Below are 22,547 nucleotides of genomic sequence, written 5' to 3' on the forward strand. Positions count from 1 at the left end.
CGGGCAATTCTCTCACCTCGTAAGAGATTAAAACTTCTCGTATGTCTCTCCAGATGTCATAACACCTAATTTTGTTTATACACTCGAACTTGGGAAATTTGGTGGTGTCAATAGTGAAGTGGATAATTATCCAGTGACCGTCACGTCCATTTGTAATGAACGAACATACCGCGCGTGACTCTGACGAATCATGAGAAGGTCCAAGAGCAAGCATAAATCGGAGCCGCGTGTTTCCTGAACCGCGACAAATCCGGGTGACGTCAAATACTCCAAGAAGACAAGCTAAGTCAAAATTGGTGTATCGCGAGAGGATCACCGTTTCGGGAAGATGTCCGCCGCTGGGACCACGCCGCCAAACGCGAACGGTCCGCTTGTACCTTGTCCGTATCTTGCTTTGCCAACTCTATCTTTCTCCGTCAGTCAAGTGGCAACGGTTTGCGAGACCCTAGAAGAAAGCGGCGACATCGAGAGGCTGGCCAGGTTCCTATGGAGCCTTCCGGTCGCTCATCCCAATATCCAGGAACTGAACCAGAGCGAGGCTGTTCTCAGGGCGCGAGCCATTGTGGCGTTTCACTCGGGACATTATCGGGAGCTTTACGCTATACTTGAGAGGCACAAGTTCACCAAGGACTCTCACGGTAAATTGCAAGCCATGTGGCTAGAGGCACATTACCAGGAGGCCGAAAAACTCCGCGGCCGGCCGCTGGGACCCGTGGACAAGTATCGCGTAAGGAAGAAATTCCCATTGCCGAGGACAATCTGGGATGGCGAACAGAAGACGCATTGCTTCAAAGAAAGAACCAGATCGCTGCTCCGAGAATGGTACCTCCAGGATCCTTATCCGAATCCGGGAAAGAAGAGGGAGCTGGCCGCCGCGACGGGACTCACGCCGACGCAAGTTGGAAATTGGTTCAAGAATAGGAGGCAGAGGGATCGCGCTGCTGCAGCGAAAAACAGGTGTGTCGTTAAACTAATCGTATTCTTCCCCGTCTTCTTTTCCTTCATTGGAAAGGACAGGCTGCTGCTGAGAGGATTGATAATCGTCTGGACCAAAATCACGTTTGCACATTGCGATTCTGTCAAATAGCTTGTCAAATTCCGAATTCCGGATTAAACCCGTTCAAATTGCAAAATCCTCTTTTCACAGAATAAATAGATCAATACACACGGGCTCTAATGAAGTACGCTTTATCTAAATGCGGTGGAATGTTATACGTATTTATATTATCTTTAATAGACTAATAGAATATATTTACTTTCCGGAACAATGGAATATTTCGAACGCCACTCTGATATTCGCGTTCAAATCTCCTTCAATGACATTAAATACGCACTAAATCAACAAACAGTTCTCACCAATACTCGTACATATACCGGTGCTCTTACGAGAGCGCCGGTTCATTAATAACAGTGTTGAATCCGCGATACTAAAAGTACTGGATTATCATTATAGCGACATACGATAATTATTTAATGTTAAATTATGTACGTGCGAATTCTTAAATGATACAGCGAACAAAGACTGATTGTAATTTAAAAAAGTAAACATTAAAAAAATTTTCCGAAAGAGAGAATGTATATCCTCCATTTCACTGGTAACACGTGGCTAAACAATGAACCCATATGGAAGACATATTTCGTCGGTGTAGTTTACTGAAAAATCGTTTGTGTTCTACCATCATTTGTTTCGCGAATACCGCAATATAATACTCGTAAAATTATACTACACTAATAAATGATTATGTTACACTGTGAAAACATTTTGTCGATTATCGTAAATCTTCTTATCGAAGCAATCATTTTATTAAAATATCACGCTAACGGAGTACTCTCAGTGAGGTTAAAACGAAGAACTTAATTCACATATAAGAACGTCTTGGAGATCGTCTGCGGTTGGTCACGATATAGAAGGAAAGTTTTGTTCATTAAGTAGCGTTTAATGGAAGTTAATCGCGAAACGATTAGTGGTTTAGGTCCCTTTAGACAGATTGTTGTACTGTGTCCTCGGCAAACGAGCCTTTGTGCCAGCCCCAAGGTCCCCGTTGTGGAGGGTCGCATAATTTCATTTTGACGTCCGACGGAGGGTCGCTGCCGTCGGGCGAACGACGATTTTCGAATTACGTCTTTCAAATTGTGTTTTGACATCGCGCTCTCGCTCGACATCTCTTTCTCTCTCTCTATCCTCTCCCCCCACTCATTCACTCTCTCTTTCTCTATCCCTTCATATGGCGATATACTCGAATGTTGAAGTTCACGATAGCTTTAAAATAACATTAGAATCAGTCTCAGATTCTTGCTCTCTTCGTCTTTGTGCAAGAAAATGAAGGGGATATCATGCATATACACTTTTTTTATCTCTCGTTATATGAAATATTATATCTTCTGATTAAAAACGTATATTAATTACATGTTTTTAAAATAAGAGTTTCGAGACAAAATGAGCTTGCTGTAGGTCAACATTTATGGCAAAAAAAATAGAGTGCGTGAAAAAAGTAATCTTTTATTCAAAACAATTCACATAATCGTTAATACGCTAATATACATAATTTATTCTAATCAAAAAAATAAAGCAGAGATGTAGCAGAAAAATTGCATGATAACTGACTAGGAATCTGGTTACTGGCTATACTCTGGTTTATTTTTTCGAGTATCTCTTCAGCAATCGATCACAATTCTGCGATGATAGATGAAGATGTTTAATGAGGACATTTAACATTCAAGGAATCGTGTAACAAAATATCGTCACCTTCACAAAAGAAAAGAAAAATGATAGGCCCAAGTAATATAAGGGTTGTAAAAGGGATACATTCCATCTCTGAATCACGGCTGGTCATTATTAGGGGATCATCGCCTCAACGTGTAGACGATAGAAAAACGGAAGTAGTCTTCCTTGGGAATTACCACCTGTCAATTCGATTCGACACGAGCGGTTCCGTCGCAAGCAGGTAACGGTCCGCCAGCCGTATTGTTCGGCTATTTATCGCCCAACACCGCCATTATTTGCCTATAAAAGGGAAACCTGAGGTGGGTTTTCTATGCCATGAGCACTTCTTCCTTCCCTCTCGTTAGGAAACCTAGAGTAGTCTCCACGCGCGAACACCGGATGTTGCTCCCGGTGATTTATGAGTTCCTGGAAGACCTACCCGAACATTTTTGCTATTGCTTCCACGGGAATCCTAGGCAACTTTCCGCATCTCGAACACGCGACCTTGCATGTGTGATATTACCAAATGCGCATCGCGCTTTTGATTCTCTACCTCGGGAAAAAGATACTTATCTAATGTATTATCTAAATGACATTGAAAGTTAATTAGATGGCTTTCAGATCAAAGAAGCAAAACACCTGTACTCTTCTAGCGTCTTTTTACATAGAACTAAAAATCGATACAAAAAGCATTCGTCTAACGAACGAAATGATAAAAAATTCTCAATGTATACGCAACTAAAAATAATTAAAGCTGTCGCTCTCGATATTTTTTGTTGTCCCAAGAATCAATTCGTATCGTTCGATTGCTAAAAAGTTGTTAAGAAACATGTTTGACGCATTGAGTGTGTATCTCATATCAATAACTAAGCATGATCTTACTAGTGACACGTAATATTCTGGCAGATTAAAGTGCTAATTAATTTCGCGTTATTTCATCGGTGCGTTATTTCAATCGTAAATCAGGATAAATGTGTCGATAACCCAAACACGATAAAACTGTCATCCTCTTGTGGAAAATAGCACCGACCTAGATCTGTCCCCATATGCGCGGACGTACATCATGTAATTATTGCGCTCTGAATGAAGTCATTAATAGTCATTACTTACGTCTAACGCTGTAATTGATATATCGTTAACGGACGACGATGGCTCGACCATACTGCTCTAATTGATCTTGATGAGCTCGCGCAGCGAGTAAAGATTATACGTTCGAAACGTACATTGTCTCTAAACCGTCGTATGGCGATCACGCGTTCATGAAAAATGCAGGAAAATGTTTATATAACTCTGCCACATAATCACCGTATAAGTATAGAACCGTATAGTTGCGTCATTGACGGTAAAACAGATCGTGTTCTCGTGTTTGGTTGTTGCTTTGCCGTCGCGAGAAAATATGCGTAACACAAGATTTATTAAGCGGAACATAATATTGCATAATTCTTTCAAATTATGCAACGCGATAAGATCAAATGAAAACTGTGCCAGAATTTCTTTGTATACGATGATAAATCGCGCAACTAGAAATACTACTATACGCATATTGCATATGTACATATATATGTAACGCTGTTATGTTGGAAGATAACGTTATCTCTTACGCGAATTTATGAAATAATCCCTCAAAACATTTAAATATATGTCTAGCGATTATGAAACGTAAAGAGCAATTTTCTCGAGAATGTCATCGAAATGTTAATTTAATTCGACCAATCGAGGAAACAATGTTCGAATATTCAACTATTGTTCAATTATTGTTGTTAGAACAAGAAACAAAAGGCGTGTAGTTGAAGGAAGTCTAACATTAACATGACGGCAAAATTCAGTATGCTATTTTATCATCATTATTTAAACAATGCAAAATGGTTCAAAAAAAAAAAGGAAAAGATCGCTTATGCTAGTCACACGGCTCTATGTTCAACTGAAGCAATCCAACAATGGCTGCGACGTACCTATCGTTACCCGACGTAATGACATTCCGTGTCTGGCCCCGAGCCACATTTTCCTGCACGTAATCCATCGAATCTCGGGACGGAGAGTTCTCGGTTGTGTACATCTAGATAGACACAGGAAGATAGAAAGCCTTCCGAGGTTCCCGCATCTCCTTTCGAAAACATCAACCTGCGTACGGAATTAGACGCGGAATCTATATCCGCGAACAATATGTTATTTGTTTCAGAATATTTAAGAAATAGAGATTATCGTTATTATAACATGGGCTGGTGTGTAACTTTGTTCTAAACCTCGTATTATTCTTAGTTGGCATTTATCATTATCCGTTATTAACAATCAATATTATTTGTTATCGATAGTATTTGTAATTATTAATTACTAACCATATCATGAGGAAATAATATAAATAAAATAATTACAGGAAATATTATATAACATAATTATTCATTTATAATATTTCTATTATGCAGAATTAATACTGTGGCTGCGTGCGGGCGCGCAAAAACCGAACTGTGATAATTTTTTATTTTGGATAATTTTTAGATATAAATTTATACGCTTTATTCAATTATCTCCAGCATTATATAGAGGACTTTTCCCTGTAATTTTTCTCCACATCCAATTCATATTTATATCGAAATGGGTTTTTGCGCTTTTTGTTACGTGCTTCCAATATTTAATAACTCGGTCACCGAGTACAGGTAGCGTTCATTAGCCGCGACGCGGAAAAAAGCATACCATTAAAAAATTCATAAGAGATATTTTGCATCACTGGATAACGCAGTTTGTTACAATCGTTGTTAGTTCCGAAACGCTGAATAATGTAATCCACAAAAAAATAGCGGCTTTTTTATCATTTTTCCATCTATCAGCCGTACTTTCCACTCTTTTAGGCAATTCCCTTTTTATTCACGAATTATGAATTCTGAACAACATCGACGAGGAAGGCATCCTGCGTGCATTGTAAAGAGCTTAATTCCCGATTGATAAAATCCGCCAACGATCAGACTGTAAAATCCTAGTAAATAAGTACATTCCGTACCAAAAATTTCATATGCTGCCATTTTTATATTTCGATTGGCAATACAAAAATTTATATAAAATATTTCTGATCGTTTCTCAGCGTTAGCTCTGCGTCGATTTACGTCAATGTAATCGCCAATTTAGACACGCTTCTGGGATTATTACCATCCAAGTCGTCGTTTGTGTCGCGTTTCGGGGTGAGAGAGCGAGATGCGAGGGCATCTCCTCAAGATGCGCGTCCCAAATGTTTCATTTTCGTCACGTGTCGGCGCTCGCGAAGAACGTAGCAGCAGCAGCTCCCGTCGCGTCATAACGAAATTCCTTCCGTGGTGCATTTTCAGTTCTGACACATAGGGGTGAAGCCAGAGAATCTACTATACTGCGTACTCGTCGTTGTCGTCGTCGTCGTCGTCGTCGTCGTCGTCGTCGTCGTCGTCGTCCTGACCCGGGGTGGGTTAGGTAGACACGTAGACAGGATACGGTGCCCGCCCCGAGGATCCTGGAAGGTCCTTTCAGAAACGTCGATCCGCATACTGCCAGCCTCGCGGTATATTTTCGCGGTCCAGCGAGCGAGTTATTCAATATGCTCAACCCCGAAAGCCCCGGAGCAATCTCCGCGCTTGCACGTAGCATACTCGCGTGTCTGTGTGGATACCAGGCCGACACGATTACGTGTGTGAAAATATCCTTGTGTGGGTGTATGTAAGAGCTATATATTACGGGGACGAGAGAGAGAGAGAATGGAATGGGTATACGTTCCCGCTGGTGTGCCGCTCCACCCGGCGCGCGTTCCGTCGCGTTTTGCGGTAGAACACGGATAGTGGAGATACAAGTTGGAGAAGATCGCGGCGCATCCGGTACTATCAATTATCGAGCTGACACGCTGATCGACGAGTAATCACCGCTCGAAGGATGCATTTCAGCGTTAACCAAAGCGTTAGTCCAAAGTGTAACTCTTTCAATTGTTATAGCTATATCCTTTATTAGGCTCACGTTGCAAATCTCGTTATCGTAATTTCGGTACATTCGTAAGACCGCACGTTGTTATTAATTATGCAGAACGTGGGGGTTTAAGCGGGAACTCGTAAACATATTCGGAATCGGAGATACGTACTCGCAGAAATCCTCGCGCGAATATACAGACGTACGTACTGGTTTGCGTTACGTCCAAGGGAACTCGGAGCCTGAACTCGAGGCTTCCTAAGGGGCGTCTACGGCCAGGCAGGGTACAAGGGGGAGAGGGAGGGAATATAACCACCTCGGCAACCCTCCGCGTTGCCAGCTTTTCGGGGGTGGCTTAGCTCGAGCGTGTTCCCGACTCTCCTCTTTCGGCGTTGCCTTCGCCTCTGAAGTTATCAGATTTTGATAAAGTCCCCGGTGTATTAGAGACCCGCGCTGTTTGCGTTTCCACGCAGAATCCCGTCTGCGTTGCCACCTCTCGTCGCTACACCACTATCACTCCCTCCCTCCACCCCACCCCAACCCTCTGGACTTGTTCTCTTCCATCAGGATTCGCGATGCCGGTTACTTCCTTCCTTTGTGAACGGCGAGACCCCGACTGCGCTCTTTTCTTTTTATTTTTTATTTTTTTATTCGAATGATTACGAACGATGGAAGGGATATGCTTCCACGCACGCGCATTTTTTTTGTTTAACGAGATTTGTACTTTGTAGCAATACGACGCTGCGAATCACATCATTATTCGCTTTCACTTGCTGCTTGCACGATTCCTCTTTTTGAATAAAATATTATTTACTTTTATACATATCTTTCTTTCGAAGGAGGCACGGAAAATGAAGTATGCATTTCTCTTGAGAGAGAGAGAGAAAATATTTTATTACTGTAAAGATTTATCCTCCATTCGTTCTATCATGGGGATTGATGTTTGGTTAAACAACGTGTCGCCTCGGGAAATAATTTCTCGTAGGCACCTGGAGGAAGCGCGAAGATTTTTGCATAAAACTTAAATCAGCGTCCAGAAAAGACGGCGGCAGGATTTATGGTCGCGTGAAGTCTCCCCGGTGTGTGCGAGATGCACGTCCTTTCGAATCATTACTACATGCCTTCCGGTACCTTCTTCTTCGAGTCACGGTCAAGTGTCACTCAGTGCGGTACCGCCGTTATCTTGATGACCTTAAACGAGAAAGGAATATGGAAGAAGACGCGGATGTCATCGCGTTGCGCAATCTTCCGCACCGCGAAAAATGTTCCGTGGCCGTGCGGGTCTTCGGGAATGTCCGCCCGCAGATGGACAACAGATGTACGACGACGAATCAGGTGGAACTCCCGTTTCGGGAAGCGCCAGCGTGAGAAAATTACAGCGCGGGATATTTTTACGAGAGAGAAAAATCATAATCCCCACATAAGCGAGAGAGGTGCAACGAGAAGAGGAGGCTCTCGCGGCGGACCGTTCGATTTCCCGTGGTCGTTGCGATGCGACAAAACACAGCGACAAAGCCGCGTGAAACACGTCGCCGTGTCTATAAATAATGCTGCCTCCGCCATTTGAGACTTTTATTAAATCAACTTAACCTTTGAGAGTCTCAGACGGGAAGCATTAAGGCCACCAACACTGTCTATTAGATTTCTGTCAGTTTCAAAGTTACGTTACGCGTAAATTTAATATTACCACGATTCGACGCGGAGTGGATACGGAATGTATTAAAAAGAATTAACACGTGTCAGAGTGCGAGCCACATTACGGGGGCTGGCCAGCATTAAAAAATGATTTCGTGTACGGTGTAATCAATTAATTATCCCGGTCGCTCTATGTGTGTCGTTAGTAATCGAATCGATGATGATCCTACCGAAAAGCAGCGCTCGTCATCGAGAGGCACCGGGCCTGAGGAGCATTGGTCGGCGAATTAACGACGATAATAACCAAAGAGCAGGCAACACGCGATTCGTCGAGAGAGAGAAAGAGAGAGAGAGAGAGAGAGAGAGAGAGAGAGAGAGAGAGAGGGAGAGAGAGGGAGAGAGAACCGCCAAAAAGCCGCGGCAAGCGGGCCGCGTAGCGGGCAAAAAGCAGTAGAGACAAAGGCAATGATTAATTCCACGTTGGATGTCCAGGATCATTAGCGGCCAGACTGCCATGACACCTGCTCGCACGAGCCCTTCGTGATAGATTGCTGAGGCAGAGAGCGGGGCCTCCCCGTTCTCGAGGAAGAGGAGCGCGCGCGCGCGCGCGCGCGACGGTTACTAATGATTCCGTATTTCGACATTCTGAGCGATATTCAGGAAGCGATGAAAAAGAACTCGGGTATTACCGCCATAGGTATCACCCCTCGGGGTGGTCGCGCAATTCGCGTGGCAGCTTTTTGTCAAGGGGTTGTTACGAGGTAACGTGATTGATGGCGGTCTAGCTGGCGCGACGGCACCGCACCGGGGCATTCTGCATTCGCGATCTCGCGAATGCGATCGCAGAAAAGCGCGAGGTGGATGAAGAGAAAGAGAGAAAACGCGGATTTAATAAGGACACGGAAAGTGTCGGGACGTAATTAAGTGCTCGGCAAAATCGCTCGGCGGCGTACGGAGTCGAGTTCTCGCGAGGAGAGAGCGGAGGAGACTGAGGTCTCTGAAACACGACGCTGATTAATTCGAAGGACGGGATATGCATAATAGACGTCGTGCTTATATTCGTAACGTGTTTACTGGCACGTGCCGATTTAAAATACCGCACACGTCGACATTAGTTAATTTCAGCTGTTATCAATCCACTTTGATGTGCGTCACGATTAACCCGTATTTCGCTAACAAAGGTTCGTCTGCGACGAACGTTTCCGTCCGAGGTCTGACGAGTTCTCAAAGGAGCCAGCAGCCTCGTCGGAGGCTGTCCATCGGCAAATAATTAGACGCGTTCGCAAGACGCGACTCCCCGGAAAGATGAAATGGCAAGGGGCGAGAGGTTACAAATAGGTAATTGACGTGCACGGGCCAGCTGTCACTTGTTTCCGCCGGGATCGCTTTTTGTTTCACGAGTCCACCGGAGTGGACCGGCAGAGCGTGCGGATGCCTGTTTTCACGCCGTCGCCGTGGGGGTTCTCTCGAACATACATATATATGTATATACATATAGGAGGGGAGAAAGGGGGCACTTAGTTGCCACGGCAAGTGAGTATGTGTGCGGCCCCCAACGGGGAGTTAGGGGTGAAATATTAGGGTGAGATATTGGACCACAAGCTACTAATTCGTACGTTGATATCGATTCGTACACGAAATCGCCCGGTGACGTGAGTCCGACACGTCTCTCCACACAAACACAATGCCCCTTTCCGATCCTCGTATCTTCGGCACCAACTCCAGTCAAGGCAGTCAAGGAGGCTCCTAGTTGCAGACCGATCTTTTGTCCGCTTCTAGCGAGAAGAGAGCGAGATTGACACGCGGCGTTCTCATCACGCCTGCTCACGTGACGCAGATCTATATTTGAGGTATACGATCATTCGACGGAAACACGAAAATAACATTATACGCGAATAGAATCGTCGGATTCGCCCGAAGGTTTCCGATAAAATTTTGTTTTTATCGCGGGATTTTTGTCGTTTTACCACGGCTGCTAATCTAAACGATTGGGGAGAGGGCGGAGAGGGGGTCGATCGATGCTCTCGATGTAAACGCGAGCACTGTAATTGTGAATCAGCGATCGAGATTTATCACGCTCTCCTACTACCTGATCGGACAGAGTACGAACGAAAGCGAATTTCAAATTCAAACGAAACATTATTATTTGCATTCGGATGAATCGGAAACCAGCCATTGTCTCGTTGGTACAATTCGATCAGCCTTGAACGTGTAAATGCGAGATCATTCATCGAGAGTGCTCATTCATGCTTCGGCTGGCGAAATGAGTCCGCCATAATTACGGTCGAGTGTAGCAATATGTTCTCGGCGTCGCAATATTCCTCGGCCTAACGATCGTGAATTACAACACGAAGAAGCGTACAATGTTGTCTTTTAATGAGAAGATTGGATAGAACAATAAGATCAAGTGGAAATATTCTATGTCACGCCGACAGACATTACGAGATACAAAGAAACGTTTTTCTCAAAGAGAATTATATCATATTTATAAAACTTGATAGTACCCTCGTACAATATGTCCGGTCGAAGCCAACGCACTGTCTGTATATCACGAGTACCAATGAGTACAGCGTTAAGTATCAGACGTCTTAAGACTCGCCTACTAATAATCATCCTCCTATTTAACGAGTAATTGCAGACACATAGAGGTTAGCTGGCATCAATCGTCATTTCATTAATATTCCGCTGGCTTCGAGCGCCTCTCGAACGAACGTACAAGAACGACTTTCCACGCACGGAACACGCGTGCGGAGAGGGAGGGAGAAGGGAGAAAGATGCTGCGCTGCAACTTCATCGATCCCTCCACCAACGAAGTGTTATCGCGCGTTGCCGGCCCGGCTTTGTTTCGTTCCCGAACAAATGGTCGCCAGTTCACGGAGGGCGTGCACGCGGGGGCCCTCCGCGCGAGAGAGGGATCATCGATCGTCACTGATCGTTAGTCGTAGAGACACAGTAATTGCCGCTCATTAGGGGGCTAAAGGAGCGTATTATGCGCGCTGAAAAGAAGGATCGCGTCGAGGCGGACTGCCGAGGAACTCGGGAGGAAACAGGGAGGAACGAAAAGGAGGTGATGCGGTCGAAGATACGAAAGAGGAAGAGAGAGAGAGAGCAAAGAAAGAAAAGGGGGTTTCCGTCAGGAGGGAGGGATTGTTGAAGGCGTTGAAAAGAGTACTCGTGGGGTACTCTTTTCATAGGGGCTCATGAGGTAACCGATACCCCTCTCGCAACGCTTTGTTCCCGGACCCGGCAATGAAATATAGCGATGAGATGCCATCGTGAGCGCCCTTTCCCTCTCGCGGTGCCGAGTTAATGCGCGGTTGCGTGTCTTCCCGTTTCACATACAGGCGTTAAACATCGCGCCGCATCTGTAGCTTCTCTCACAACGACGCGACGGTTGGTTATTATTACGTACACGACCGTTAGATTTAATCGACCGAGATCAGATTTACATTAAACGTTACCGATTAAATTCCGTAGAAATAAGATTCGTTCAATCAATAGTAAGATTCAACGTCGTCGTGTGAAAAAGGAATTCAACGAATGAGAATGCGTTCCGCACGCAAGACGAAATCGACTCTGTCGTGAAAATTTCATCTCAACCGTCGCGCATATTTCACTGTCGGCTGTCGATCTAGGGTACCGCTCGGTGTACGCGCTCGCGGCATGGATCATGAGAAAAAGATAACGTCGACGGACGTCTAATGTAGCGTGATACATCACACGCGGTGATTACAATGCCCGTGATGCGCGTTCTCAGGAAGGTGTTGACGCGCGCGAAGATGGCTCACGCTGGCGTGACCTCGGCGCCAACCGATACGCTCTCAAACGAAGCCTCGATCACCTGACACCGCTCATTACACGCGTCCCGTAACAACGCGCGGCCCTGACGGATAATTAACGATATCGAGATACGAGCGCTCGCGCGCGCGCGCACATATCGACCTCCGCGAGATTTATCACCCACAGACTTCACATTCGAGATTGATCTACGCGGGTCTGATTCGCGCCGCGACTCGTCTCCTTTACGCACCACCTGCTCGATCCTTAATAATCTAATAAACGCATACGAGAGGTATGAAAGAACGATCGTTATGACGAGCGCGCGTGATGCAAAACGTGCAAATCGAATACGCGATATTGTCGGTATGCGTCGAATGAAATTACGGTTCAATTAGCATCGTTGATGTAACTACTATTCTTGCACAATACAGATTTTTAGTGATCGTTAATGAATTATTAGTTGTAATTTTAATGACCGTTGGCGAACTACCAGCCGCGTAATTTTAAGGGATATCGCGTGACGTGCGAGAGCTAATTGTACGTCGCGCGATATCCCTTAAATGGTTACATTAAACTGATTAAACGTGACCGATACCGGTTGATTACTTCATTCACTTTTATACTAAACACACGTACATTTTAACTGGATAAAGTATATCTCGATACGCGCTAGTAATAAGCGAGATAGTGATCTTAAATTAACGTACACATAAATCGAACGTTTCATTTGCCGGAAGGGAAGGTTCTGGTTCGAGAAATAATTAATCGAACACAATGTTCCGGTGCGCGCACAGAATTATGTCGTTCCCGCGCGATTTGTTCTAGCAGTAAGATGGGAGAACATTCGTTTTGTCACTGGAGGCACTTTCGTGCGTGAACCACTACCACCTGTGCGATATAGAATTCCATCGGCCTGCGATCGGGGTGTCCGGTTACCTAGTTAGAGAGCCAGGTACACCACGTATCTACCTACGATGTTTTTCAAGGACTACCTCATAGAGAACCAACGATCCCGTTTCACTGTCTCTCTCTCTCTCTCTCTCTTTCTTTCTCGTCCAACGTTCTTCCAGCAAGGTTGCTCTTGCACGAGAGTTCGGAGGGTGTATCGAATGTCCTACCATCCTGCGGTCCCGTCTATGGTGTCCGGCTACCCCACGCTCGTTTCACGGTTAATTAAGCGACTGACAATCTGACCACGAGACGGTTAGCGGCCAGGGAGGCCCGCGATCTTCGGGAACTCGTAAACAGAAGGAATTCCTCGAGCATGAATGAAGCCACGACGAAGCGAGCACGGCGAACGGGGGGAGGGAGGAAGTTTTTGGGGTAAAAGAAATGAAAGGAAGAGATTGACAGGAGATATCGATCGTCCTGATCATCAGGCCACCTTTGGGAAGAACGCACCACCGAATCGACCGATCGGCCGATATTTTTCGATGCTCTCCCCCCCCCCCCTGACAAACCGCGTCCCGCCTTTCGCTCACTTTCGTGCAGGATCGCCACTTTTTAAGCCGATTGAAAGAGTCATTGTACGAGAACACATAAAATGGATCGTTTTCACGGGAACATTTTCAGAGAGGAGCAACGACCTGCCCAAAATAATTTTGTATCTCCTGACGCGGTCTAATCTCGATATAGCCTAACAAATAATTTAATTAAAATATTTAAAACAATTTTAACAAAACAGACAATTATAATATACGCAAGATCCTCACTATTGTAAAATTCTTTATAACATGTTGTATACATCTAATGCCAAAAGTATAATTATAATCAAAGATCAATAAAATTCTCACGATTTATTCACTTAGAAGATACGTCCAAGTGACTTTATAGACTCGTTGAAGTGAATTGGCAGAGAGAGAGAGAGAGAGAGAGAGACGAGGGCAGATTACCCTGTCGGTGTATCGTCGAAAAGGTATCGTCTCTCATTTCGTGCACTCACGGTGGGTAGTTATACCAGGAAAAAGGTCCCGATACCTGCTAACAAACGACCTGTAGATGATTTAGCACATATTCCACGGAGGGCGCTCGATCGCCTTTTACGCGTACCGGTACCCCGACCGAGTATGATTGTTTTATAATTAAGCCGTTACCGGATAAGGTACGGGCGCGCGGGAGGCGGTGGTGATTAATTGTTTTCGAATTGAAAACCTATAAGACGCGGTGGCGTCTTAATTTCATCGTGTCCGTGATTGCGACTAAAGAAAGAGAGAGAGAGAAGCGCGTACTCGATGGCGTAAAAATAAACTAAACTCGCCGGGACGAGATCCGGTCGTAATCGAATCCCGCGCGACAACCTAATCGTCTTGGCGACGACCGAGGCCGAAGGGATAGGCAGTTTTTTTAATATTAGCAAGACGAATCATCCCGGCTGGCTGAGAACATTACCTGTTGTATGTCTACCCCTATTGCAAACGATCCGTGTTACTCTTGGACAAATAACAATTTTATATAAACTAGATTGTCTTTCATTCAGGCACGGATGCTGCGACGGAAATTACGCGTTTCAACTATCCGACGTCTAATCGCGATATCAATTATTGGATCATTATACCGTGCACGAACCGAGTAAAGCTCTCTCTCTCTCTCTCGCACCCCTTTCCACTTTCTCTCTTTCGTCAAGTCTCCACGATGCGATCCAACGACGTCTCGACGTCTCGCGTCGAAAATTCGGTGCGTCTCGAAAGCGCGCCGCATTTAACGGGGCAAATAGACGGCGCTGCGCGGCAAAAGGGTGCCGACTGAAAGGCAAACAGTTTAGCTGGAAACAATTGACTGCAGATTGAAGAGAGAACGTATGCAGGGGAGGTGGGCGAGAGACATCTGACGATCGATGCACGCGTCGCTGCCACGAGAGAGCGAAGTTACATCTGTCCGCCGATGAAAATAGATTTTGAGAGCCGTGCCCGGGCACCGAGGGGGGTGAGTGGGGAACAGCGACACGAGCGGAGCTGGGGGGGGGGGGACGGAGGGGGAGTTGGCGTTGTTAAAACACTCGTTTCCAGACCAGGAATTCGTGTTTCTCGTCACAATGCCGGCGCTTTGATCGACCGCCCGCGCGACCAACCGGCACCGAAGGCAACGCGTTTGTTTTTTAACGTTCGCGAATTGAAAAAACTTATCAACGATGTAATGCGTCCGCTCGGCCGTGTCCGGGTCCGGGGAGGAACGACGCGGGGCGACGCGCCCCGTACAGGTCTCCGGCGAACGCTTCGCAAAACCACGCATATTTATTAACAGAGAGACCGCTGTTGGTACTTTGTGTTTTCCAAATGACGGCCGCTCGTTTGGAAAATATTGTACGACGTTCAAACGTAGTTGCGATTCTTTTTTTTTCCTTCCTTCCTTCATGAAAATTGTTATCGTTACGTAAATACCGTTGATTTCAATTGGTCTTTTATATCGCTTGTTACAAGCCGCACACTCGCGCTCCCACGCATTTGCAAAATCCCACCGTAATTCACGTAATTTCATTAATCCAATACAAATCCCCGAACGATAATATCGGAGTTCATAATTGTCTTTTCTGGGAAACGCGCGTTTACGAATGTTACGTTTCTGTTCCGGCGCAAGAAACGAGGGTTCGGTGCAATTTGTCTAAGCGCAAACACCCTGCGGAGATAGCCGGCAAATGGCAAGATGGCGCGCCACGGAAATTTCACCGACAGCACGACATCGACGAGGGGGGGTGTCCCCGATGTTTTGTCTCGTCAGACCCTTTTAGCGTCACTTAAAACAAAACACTGTATCGATTTGACCGTTTCACCCCCCTGAACCGGCGCACTCCAAGTGCGCCCGCGGGGACGCTCGATGCGGCGGCGAAGACAAGTAACACTCGATTCCACGGTGGTCCTCCAAGAGAGCGCTTTGTTTTTTTCCCGCCTACCACATATCTCATTCGTCCCGCCTTGGGGACTCCTCTCTCTCTCTCTCTCATCTCCCCCATCCGCCAAAAGCGACGTATCAACTCTGAAATTCTCGACGCCCGCGTGACGTAACTCGTGGCACTTGTTTCCCCAACTCTGAACACGATTTAAGAATTTTCGCGCGAAAAACCACAACCGTCGCGTCGTCGCGAACGTGACGAATAACGCTTCGAGAAATTCACGAGATGAGAATCTGCGCGACTGAAGAAAAAAAATATTGCTCGATAATTTAGCGTGCAACTTTGCGTAACGCAATGATTCTTTTTACGCACATTATCGCGTATTAACATTGACACTGGTCGTAATCGCCTTCTGCAAGGGTAAAATCAATTCACTTGCGATCGCGCGCAAACATTATAAGAATAAGTCCTCGTAGTGTGTAATATACGGCAAAACGAGCGAGTTATGAAATAGCGAATTAACAGCTCGTGCATTAAATGATACGTCCTCGACAACAACATAATACGTCTTCATTAAGAACCGATCGTTCAGCTCGCGTGGCATAAAAGAGTTCCGAGAGGAGGTGGTTACAACCCACCAGGACGACTTTTTCCACCGGTCGACGGCGCGGCGTTTCTCCCTCGCCTCCCTTCGCAATACCCTCCGTCGTCTCGTCTCGTCTCGTCTCCTCTCACCTCCTCCACGTCGACTGCGCCATCAATCCAGCAAGAAAATTGAATGTCGGCGTCGATTCCTCATTCGAGTTTTTTTTCCGCCCGACTACCATTATAAAGTATAATGCAGGGACTGTGAATGTTTCCCAGATTATCGTCGCCTGCACGACGCGATACCCTACGCCTCGCGTGTCAATTAGCCACGGTATATGAGGTTACAAAGTATGCCGGGTCTTTGCACCGCATACACCAGTCAGCCGTCGAGTCGAGTCATAAGAGCCGCGAGATCGTTTCCGATCGTTAGGTAAAGCCACCTCAGCTGATCTCCGTTCAGGGACGGATATATGATAAGCCTTGTCTATACTTTACACATCCCTAACTCGGCATTACCTTCAATTCAAAGCTATCAATTTCTTTTCTAGTATAATTTTAGTTAAGAAAAAATCGACTACGCGTCACTCAGAGAACTTGTCGGAATATCTAAATTTTGACAATCAGATTGTGGACACGTTTCCATACAGCATACTGTGCAAGCTTGCAACATTTGCAATGTTACTACAATATTGCTGGAACGTTGCAATGTTGCTGTGCGATATTGCTGGAACAATCTATACTGCATGAATCTTCTGTATCCTCGTTCGATACACAACGAGGAAACTTTTACGCTAGTAGAGCGTCCATGGAGCAGACATTTGCTTCTGTGCGTGTGTGTGCGTGAGAGAGAGAGAGAGAGAGAGAGAGAGAGAGAGAGAGAGAGAGCTTCCGTATCTTCAGCAGACCGAGTACGAGAGGTAGTAAATCTCGTAGATCAAGCTTCTCGGTTTTTTTTCTCACCGCCGTACTCAATCCGTAGCAGATCCGTGATTGCATGACGCATAAATTACTTAACTACGTGCGCAACCGATTACCAGTTACATGCTCGCGAAGCAACGCTTACAGTTTTAGAGCCACGGCGCGGCGGTTTCTGCCGTCCCCGCCTCGGTCGAGACGATTAATCCTCTCGTCATTCATCTTACTTGCCCCCACAAAAACAAAGCCTCCGATGCCGTGCCGTGATGTACACCGTGCGCTGCAGTAATGGTCTTAGAAAATCTCGCATCGATCTCACAGTGAGGCAATCAGCGCTCTTTAAGGCACCTAATTCGCTCATCGCGGTCGCGGCTCGGCGTCGCTTGCTCGCCGCGGGCTGTCGAGAGTACCTACGTGTGAAAGTTAGGTAGCTATAATCGTTCCGACGATCAATGTCTTAATAACACCCGTCGAGTTTCCATTTGCTCCAAAGTACACACATCTCGCGCGGATAACAACGGTTAATCAACGCGCCACTATGCGATGTCGCCGCTTATTAACTTTATCAGTTTGCAACTAGAAACGGTAATTATCGCGCGGTCGTCTCGAAAATTGAAAAATAACACAGTTTCGCACTTGCTCCGCATATAATTATCAAGTTTAGTTTTATTCTGCAACAACAACGCCACTCACGCCGCGAGTATCACCGTGATACTTTGTATTGTTATAAATAACAAATTAATGTGAGTCATCAAAAGCGCATCGCTGGACTAAATACAAAAACCGGTTTCGTAAGCCTCTCCACCGCGCCTCCAAATGATGTCTGTTTTAAGAATGCATCCCAAGGTATCGCTTTCAATGCGCTGCGTTGGAAACGCGGAACCTCTCCACCGCTGTGGTCCGGCATCGCCTCTATGGTAGCGTTCTTAAAGGGCAGTAAATCATTGCCGCTTCGCTTTCCTTTTTATCCGCCACCGAGCCCGCTGATTGTGCCATACATAAAATTACGATAAATTCAGCAGGTTTCTCGTACTGTCGTGACCCGCGGCGGTCAATTGTCTCGGGATGCTAATAGTACCCGCGGCTGTCTCGGTGGGTGGTGCCACTGTGATTGTCAACCGAAAATCATCGGTTATACTTGAATATCCTGATATGATATTCAGAGCTGATATTCTCTATTCAGCTGGATCTTATAATACAGCGTTTAATACTTGTTATAAATGAAAATGCATTAAACGACAAAACTTTTAGTTTTAATTTTTTTTAACAAAGAAAATTATTTAACGATATCTCATTTAATCATATTCTCGCATTCATCAGTCTATAATTACCTTTTACATATTCCGCATATTATTACATGTTATTTATTTACTGAATTATTAATTGAAACTATTATAAATATCTAGAGCAATTTTTATAAATAAAAAACACTGTTCGATCTAATTACCAGGCGATGAAATGAAATATTCAGTATACCAGCGCTAGACTTTGTAACTGAGAATTTATCTATTTCAGTAGCTCTTATAAATACTCAGAAATATGTGTATTCAAGGCTGCAATGGATGATCGTTGCTAATGGTAAACTGGTTTAAAATCTAGTTACGCAGATAATAATCAGCCATATAGTCCATAACCCGTTCAAAACATCGGGAAGCATAACAGCGAGCTGAACCGCGATATATCCTGCTCTCTCTTTTATTGGAAAAATAGTTTGATTAATATACCGACTGTCATAGATACCTGTAAACGGTGATTAGAAGCCGCGATACATAATCTGAATTCTTAACGACTCTCATAGATTATTAGCTGTTAGAAGCGTGCGTGTACTTTTTATTCCGCGGGGAGCTACGGTCGATAATTATCATGCATTAGACGCTACACAAATCACTACGCGGAATGAGTTACGACGATATAATTTCGCGTAATATCATATTAATAAGTAAGCGCGATTAATATATTCCTGTTTGCACGAATTGTTAATTCTGGATACCCAGTGGCAGACACGTGTACGTAACGTACACGCGCGCACACACATCGATTGTGTAAATTTTTAATGACACGTAACAATGTTATCGATAACGTGCTAATGTGCAATCAATACGCACATAACGTTTAATAGATTACACAAAGCCACATGTTAATCTATCGATGGCCTTTAAGCGCTAACATTTCTCCAGTATCTCGCGCGATTTTGCTCGATCTAACGTATATCAATTATTTTCGATCTAGTAACTAGACGTGTTAGAACACATGAATCGGCTGTAATAACTATAGAGATTATTATCAATTTTCGTTACGTTCTTTTTTCATAATATAAGATCGATAGATAATCGGTTGAATAAACGATGAGCTCACGAATGTCTCTATTGTGATAATCTTTCGCATCAATGCGTCATTCTTGAGACAATTTCGATGAGCGACGATCGACGATTGCGGGAGTCACGCAACGTGGGTGTCTATCGGCTCCAAATTTGTCAAAGAACATGCCATTACAGACCAACACCGTGATGCCGAGGCACCACCCTGTCCATATAGAGGGTGGTGCGCGAGGGACGAGAGTCGTTAATGCCGCGCGATGCTGTTTTGACGGTGTGCAACAAAAGCCGAGCCCAGGGCCCGCGTTCAGATAAATGACCATGGATCCAAGAACAAATGACAGTGGCCGTCCGACGTGAACGCGGCTCTTTTGTGAACGCGCCTCATTACCGGCCGTCCGAAATTTTTCACATCCGCGCCTTCTGACGGCGGCAAGTTACGGAAGAATTAATCGTCACTCGCGCGCGCGTACACATACACGACAAATATACACAGACGCATCTTGAGATGATCAGTTTTCCTTTGCAACCAGGTGTCTCGCCAAAAATTGAATCGAATTGAATGACTTTGAGCGTTACGTGGTACGAGGTCGGAAATATGGTAATCTCTCGATATGCGCTGGCTTGACGCGAGAATGGCAGTGGTGCAGTGTTGAACATCTTAGCACTTGATCAAATTAAAAGGAGCTTATCGAACGACGGCCATATGGTAGCGCGAGATATATCGGGGCGCATAAAATGTCACAGCTACACTCTGTACTCTATACGTTTGAATTTCTATGGATAATATTCCATTCTACGGACATTTTTCCAAATTCTCCACATTTTCGTTTAATATCTAAACTTGGATCGCGCATTAAAGAAGAATAAAATGTCGAAACAATGAAACGCTGAAGGTGTGCGAACTGTGCGAATATGCTCGACTCGCGGAGCACACAAGGAGCAGCTCGTTGTATAATCGGAATCAGTCCCTTGTTCCTTTTCCTCTTTCGCCGTTCCCTTTCCCAGTTCCCTCGCGTTGAAACGAGCTGAGAAATCTCAGACGATTCTGAGTCTCAGAGGGCAGCGTGTTGCTACTCGCGGACGTAGACTAGCGGCGCGAGATGGGGCACACGCGCCGCTGTCGCAAGGCAAATAAGCGTCAAATGAAGCGCGCTTAAAGATCAAACGAGCGAGCAAACACGAAACAAGTGACGCGGGGCGTTAACGTGTCCCCGTTGTAAAAACACACCGTAGCTACCGCGTGTAATGCCGCGCTTTGCCTACGGGATTACCATTTGCGCTAATCCAACCCCGTGCCGTGGCTGAAGCATCAAGGAATACAAATATAACCTGGGATCTACGTGGGGCACAGCGTGGGTGGGGTGTGTGATCGAGTAAGAGGATAGTTTTAAGCTTTAAGCGCTGGAGCGACCTCGTCACACACTGTACTCTACGTTCCCGCGACTCCGACTAATAAAAAGCAGTGTTATGGGTAACGCTAATTGATAAATACACGTAGACAAGTATAAAAACAGAAAGGTTGCTGAATGGAATGTAAAGAAATGTTTGGATTCAGTAGAGACGATTCTAATGATACGTTTCTGTTTTTATTAGAAAAACTATAAGAATATCATCGAGATACATTACGAGTGTACGCTGTATGTGCTTTTTATAAGAATAAATAATTAATATTGAAAACACCCTACGGTTCTTTGTCTCTGATCCAGTTTTCTTCGATCGAAATACACTCTCACCATCCCCTCGCTCGCCTGTCAACGAGATGCAGATTGCTTACGTGTGCGCTAATTGCCGGAGATATTGTAATCCTGTGCACTTTAAATATATTAACGGTAATACCGGCTGAAAGTTATTCCATATCGAATCGGGGCACGGCCCACATGATTAATGTTAATCGTATGCCAATCAGGGGCTGATGATCGACGTGGTTGCCGGCACAACTAGTCGCCGAGTCATCACAAACAAAGATGGCCGCGGTGAACGATGCACGGTGTCGGCGAGTCGGCAGTCGGCGAGTGCCGTATTTGTAAAACAAAGAGCGTTAGAAGAGGTACAGACACACAGAGAGAATAGACGGTTAGGTTCGCGCGCGCATTTACATAAATATGTGCGGTTTCTGTGGATTCATCCATCGCGCCCCCGCGGTCACTTCTCACAGCTCTCACTCCCTCCCTCTTCCACTCACGTGGATTGGTCCTACGCCACGTGATTAACTTGTCACGAAACATTGTAGTCATGTCCCGGGCTATTTATTAGCCGGATAAGAATCAGCGCGCGCAGCAAGTCGTGCTCTTCGGTTTCGATTCGTGGTGACGACGTGGTTCTTCCGCCGTCAAGGTGAGACGACCAAGTCACCACCTCGACAGGGTATCCCCAATGTATCTTGATCGATATATTAATTAACACCGGTATAAATTGACGAGGGCAAAATGAAAATCGGTTCCGTTCGTTCAACGTGGTTGAAAATTTGTAACTGCATAATCGACGTCGTTTGTCTTCGTACTAATATTTTATGCATATATGTTCTCTCAAAAAATTTCTATGCAAAGTATGATGGGCACATCGCGCAACATCAGGGTGACGCTGATGAAACCGTAATTTCATCGTGCTGTTTAATCAGAATTTCCGGTCAGAGTATCACGGGGAGTCCGGTCTTCCGCAAAGCATCAACCCTTGTAGAAAAAAAACAAGAGGAAAAAAAAAACAATTGGAACGCATCGCGGTGGACAGTTGACAAACGAGACAGGGAGAAACGAGGGAGAAGCGGGGGATGATCTCCGGGGCCCTTCCTTTCCTCATTCCAACGGCCCCACTATGGCGATAAACAATAAGCCCGCCGGTGGCTCGCCAAGAATGATAATTTAAA

The 22,547-nt window shown here is 45.3% G+C and overlaps 1 protein-coding gene across 4 annotated transcripts in view; it reads left to right on the top strand.

Moving 5' to 3' along the window:
• The window catches only part of Optix (optix), a 46,713-nt gene continuing 24,166 nt past the window's right edge, over positions 1 to 22,547 (top strand). For all 4 annotated transcript variants that reach the window (XM_018513458.1, XM_018513460.1, XM_018513459.1 and 1 more), the window contains exon 1: positions 1 to 957. In XM_018513458.1, the coding sequence (XP_018368960.1) occupies positions 329 to 957 (629 nt within the window). In that variant the 5' untranslated portion in view covers positions 1 to 328. The remainder of the gene's footprint in view (positions 958 to 22,547) is intronic.

The sequence above is a fragment of the Trachymyrmex cornetzi genome, unplaced genomic scaffold (assembly GCF_001594075.2).
Source record: "Trachymyrmex cornetzi isolate Tcor2-1 unplaced genomic scaffold, Tcor1.1 scaffold47, whole genome shotgun sequence".
NCBI lineage: Eukaryota > Metazoa > Arthropoda > Insecta > Hymenoptera > Formicidae > Trachymyrmex > Trachymyrmex cornetzi.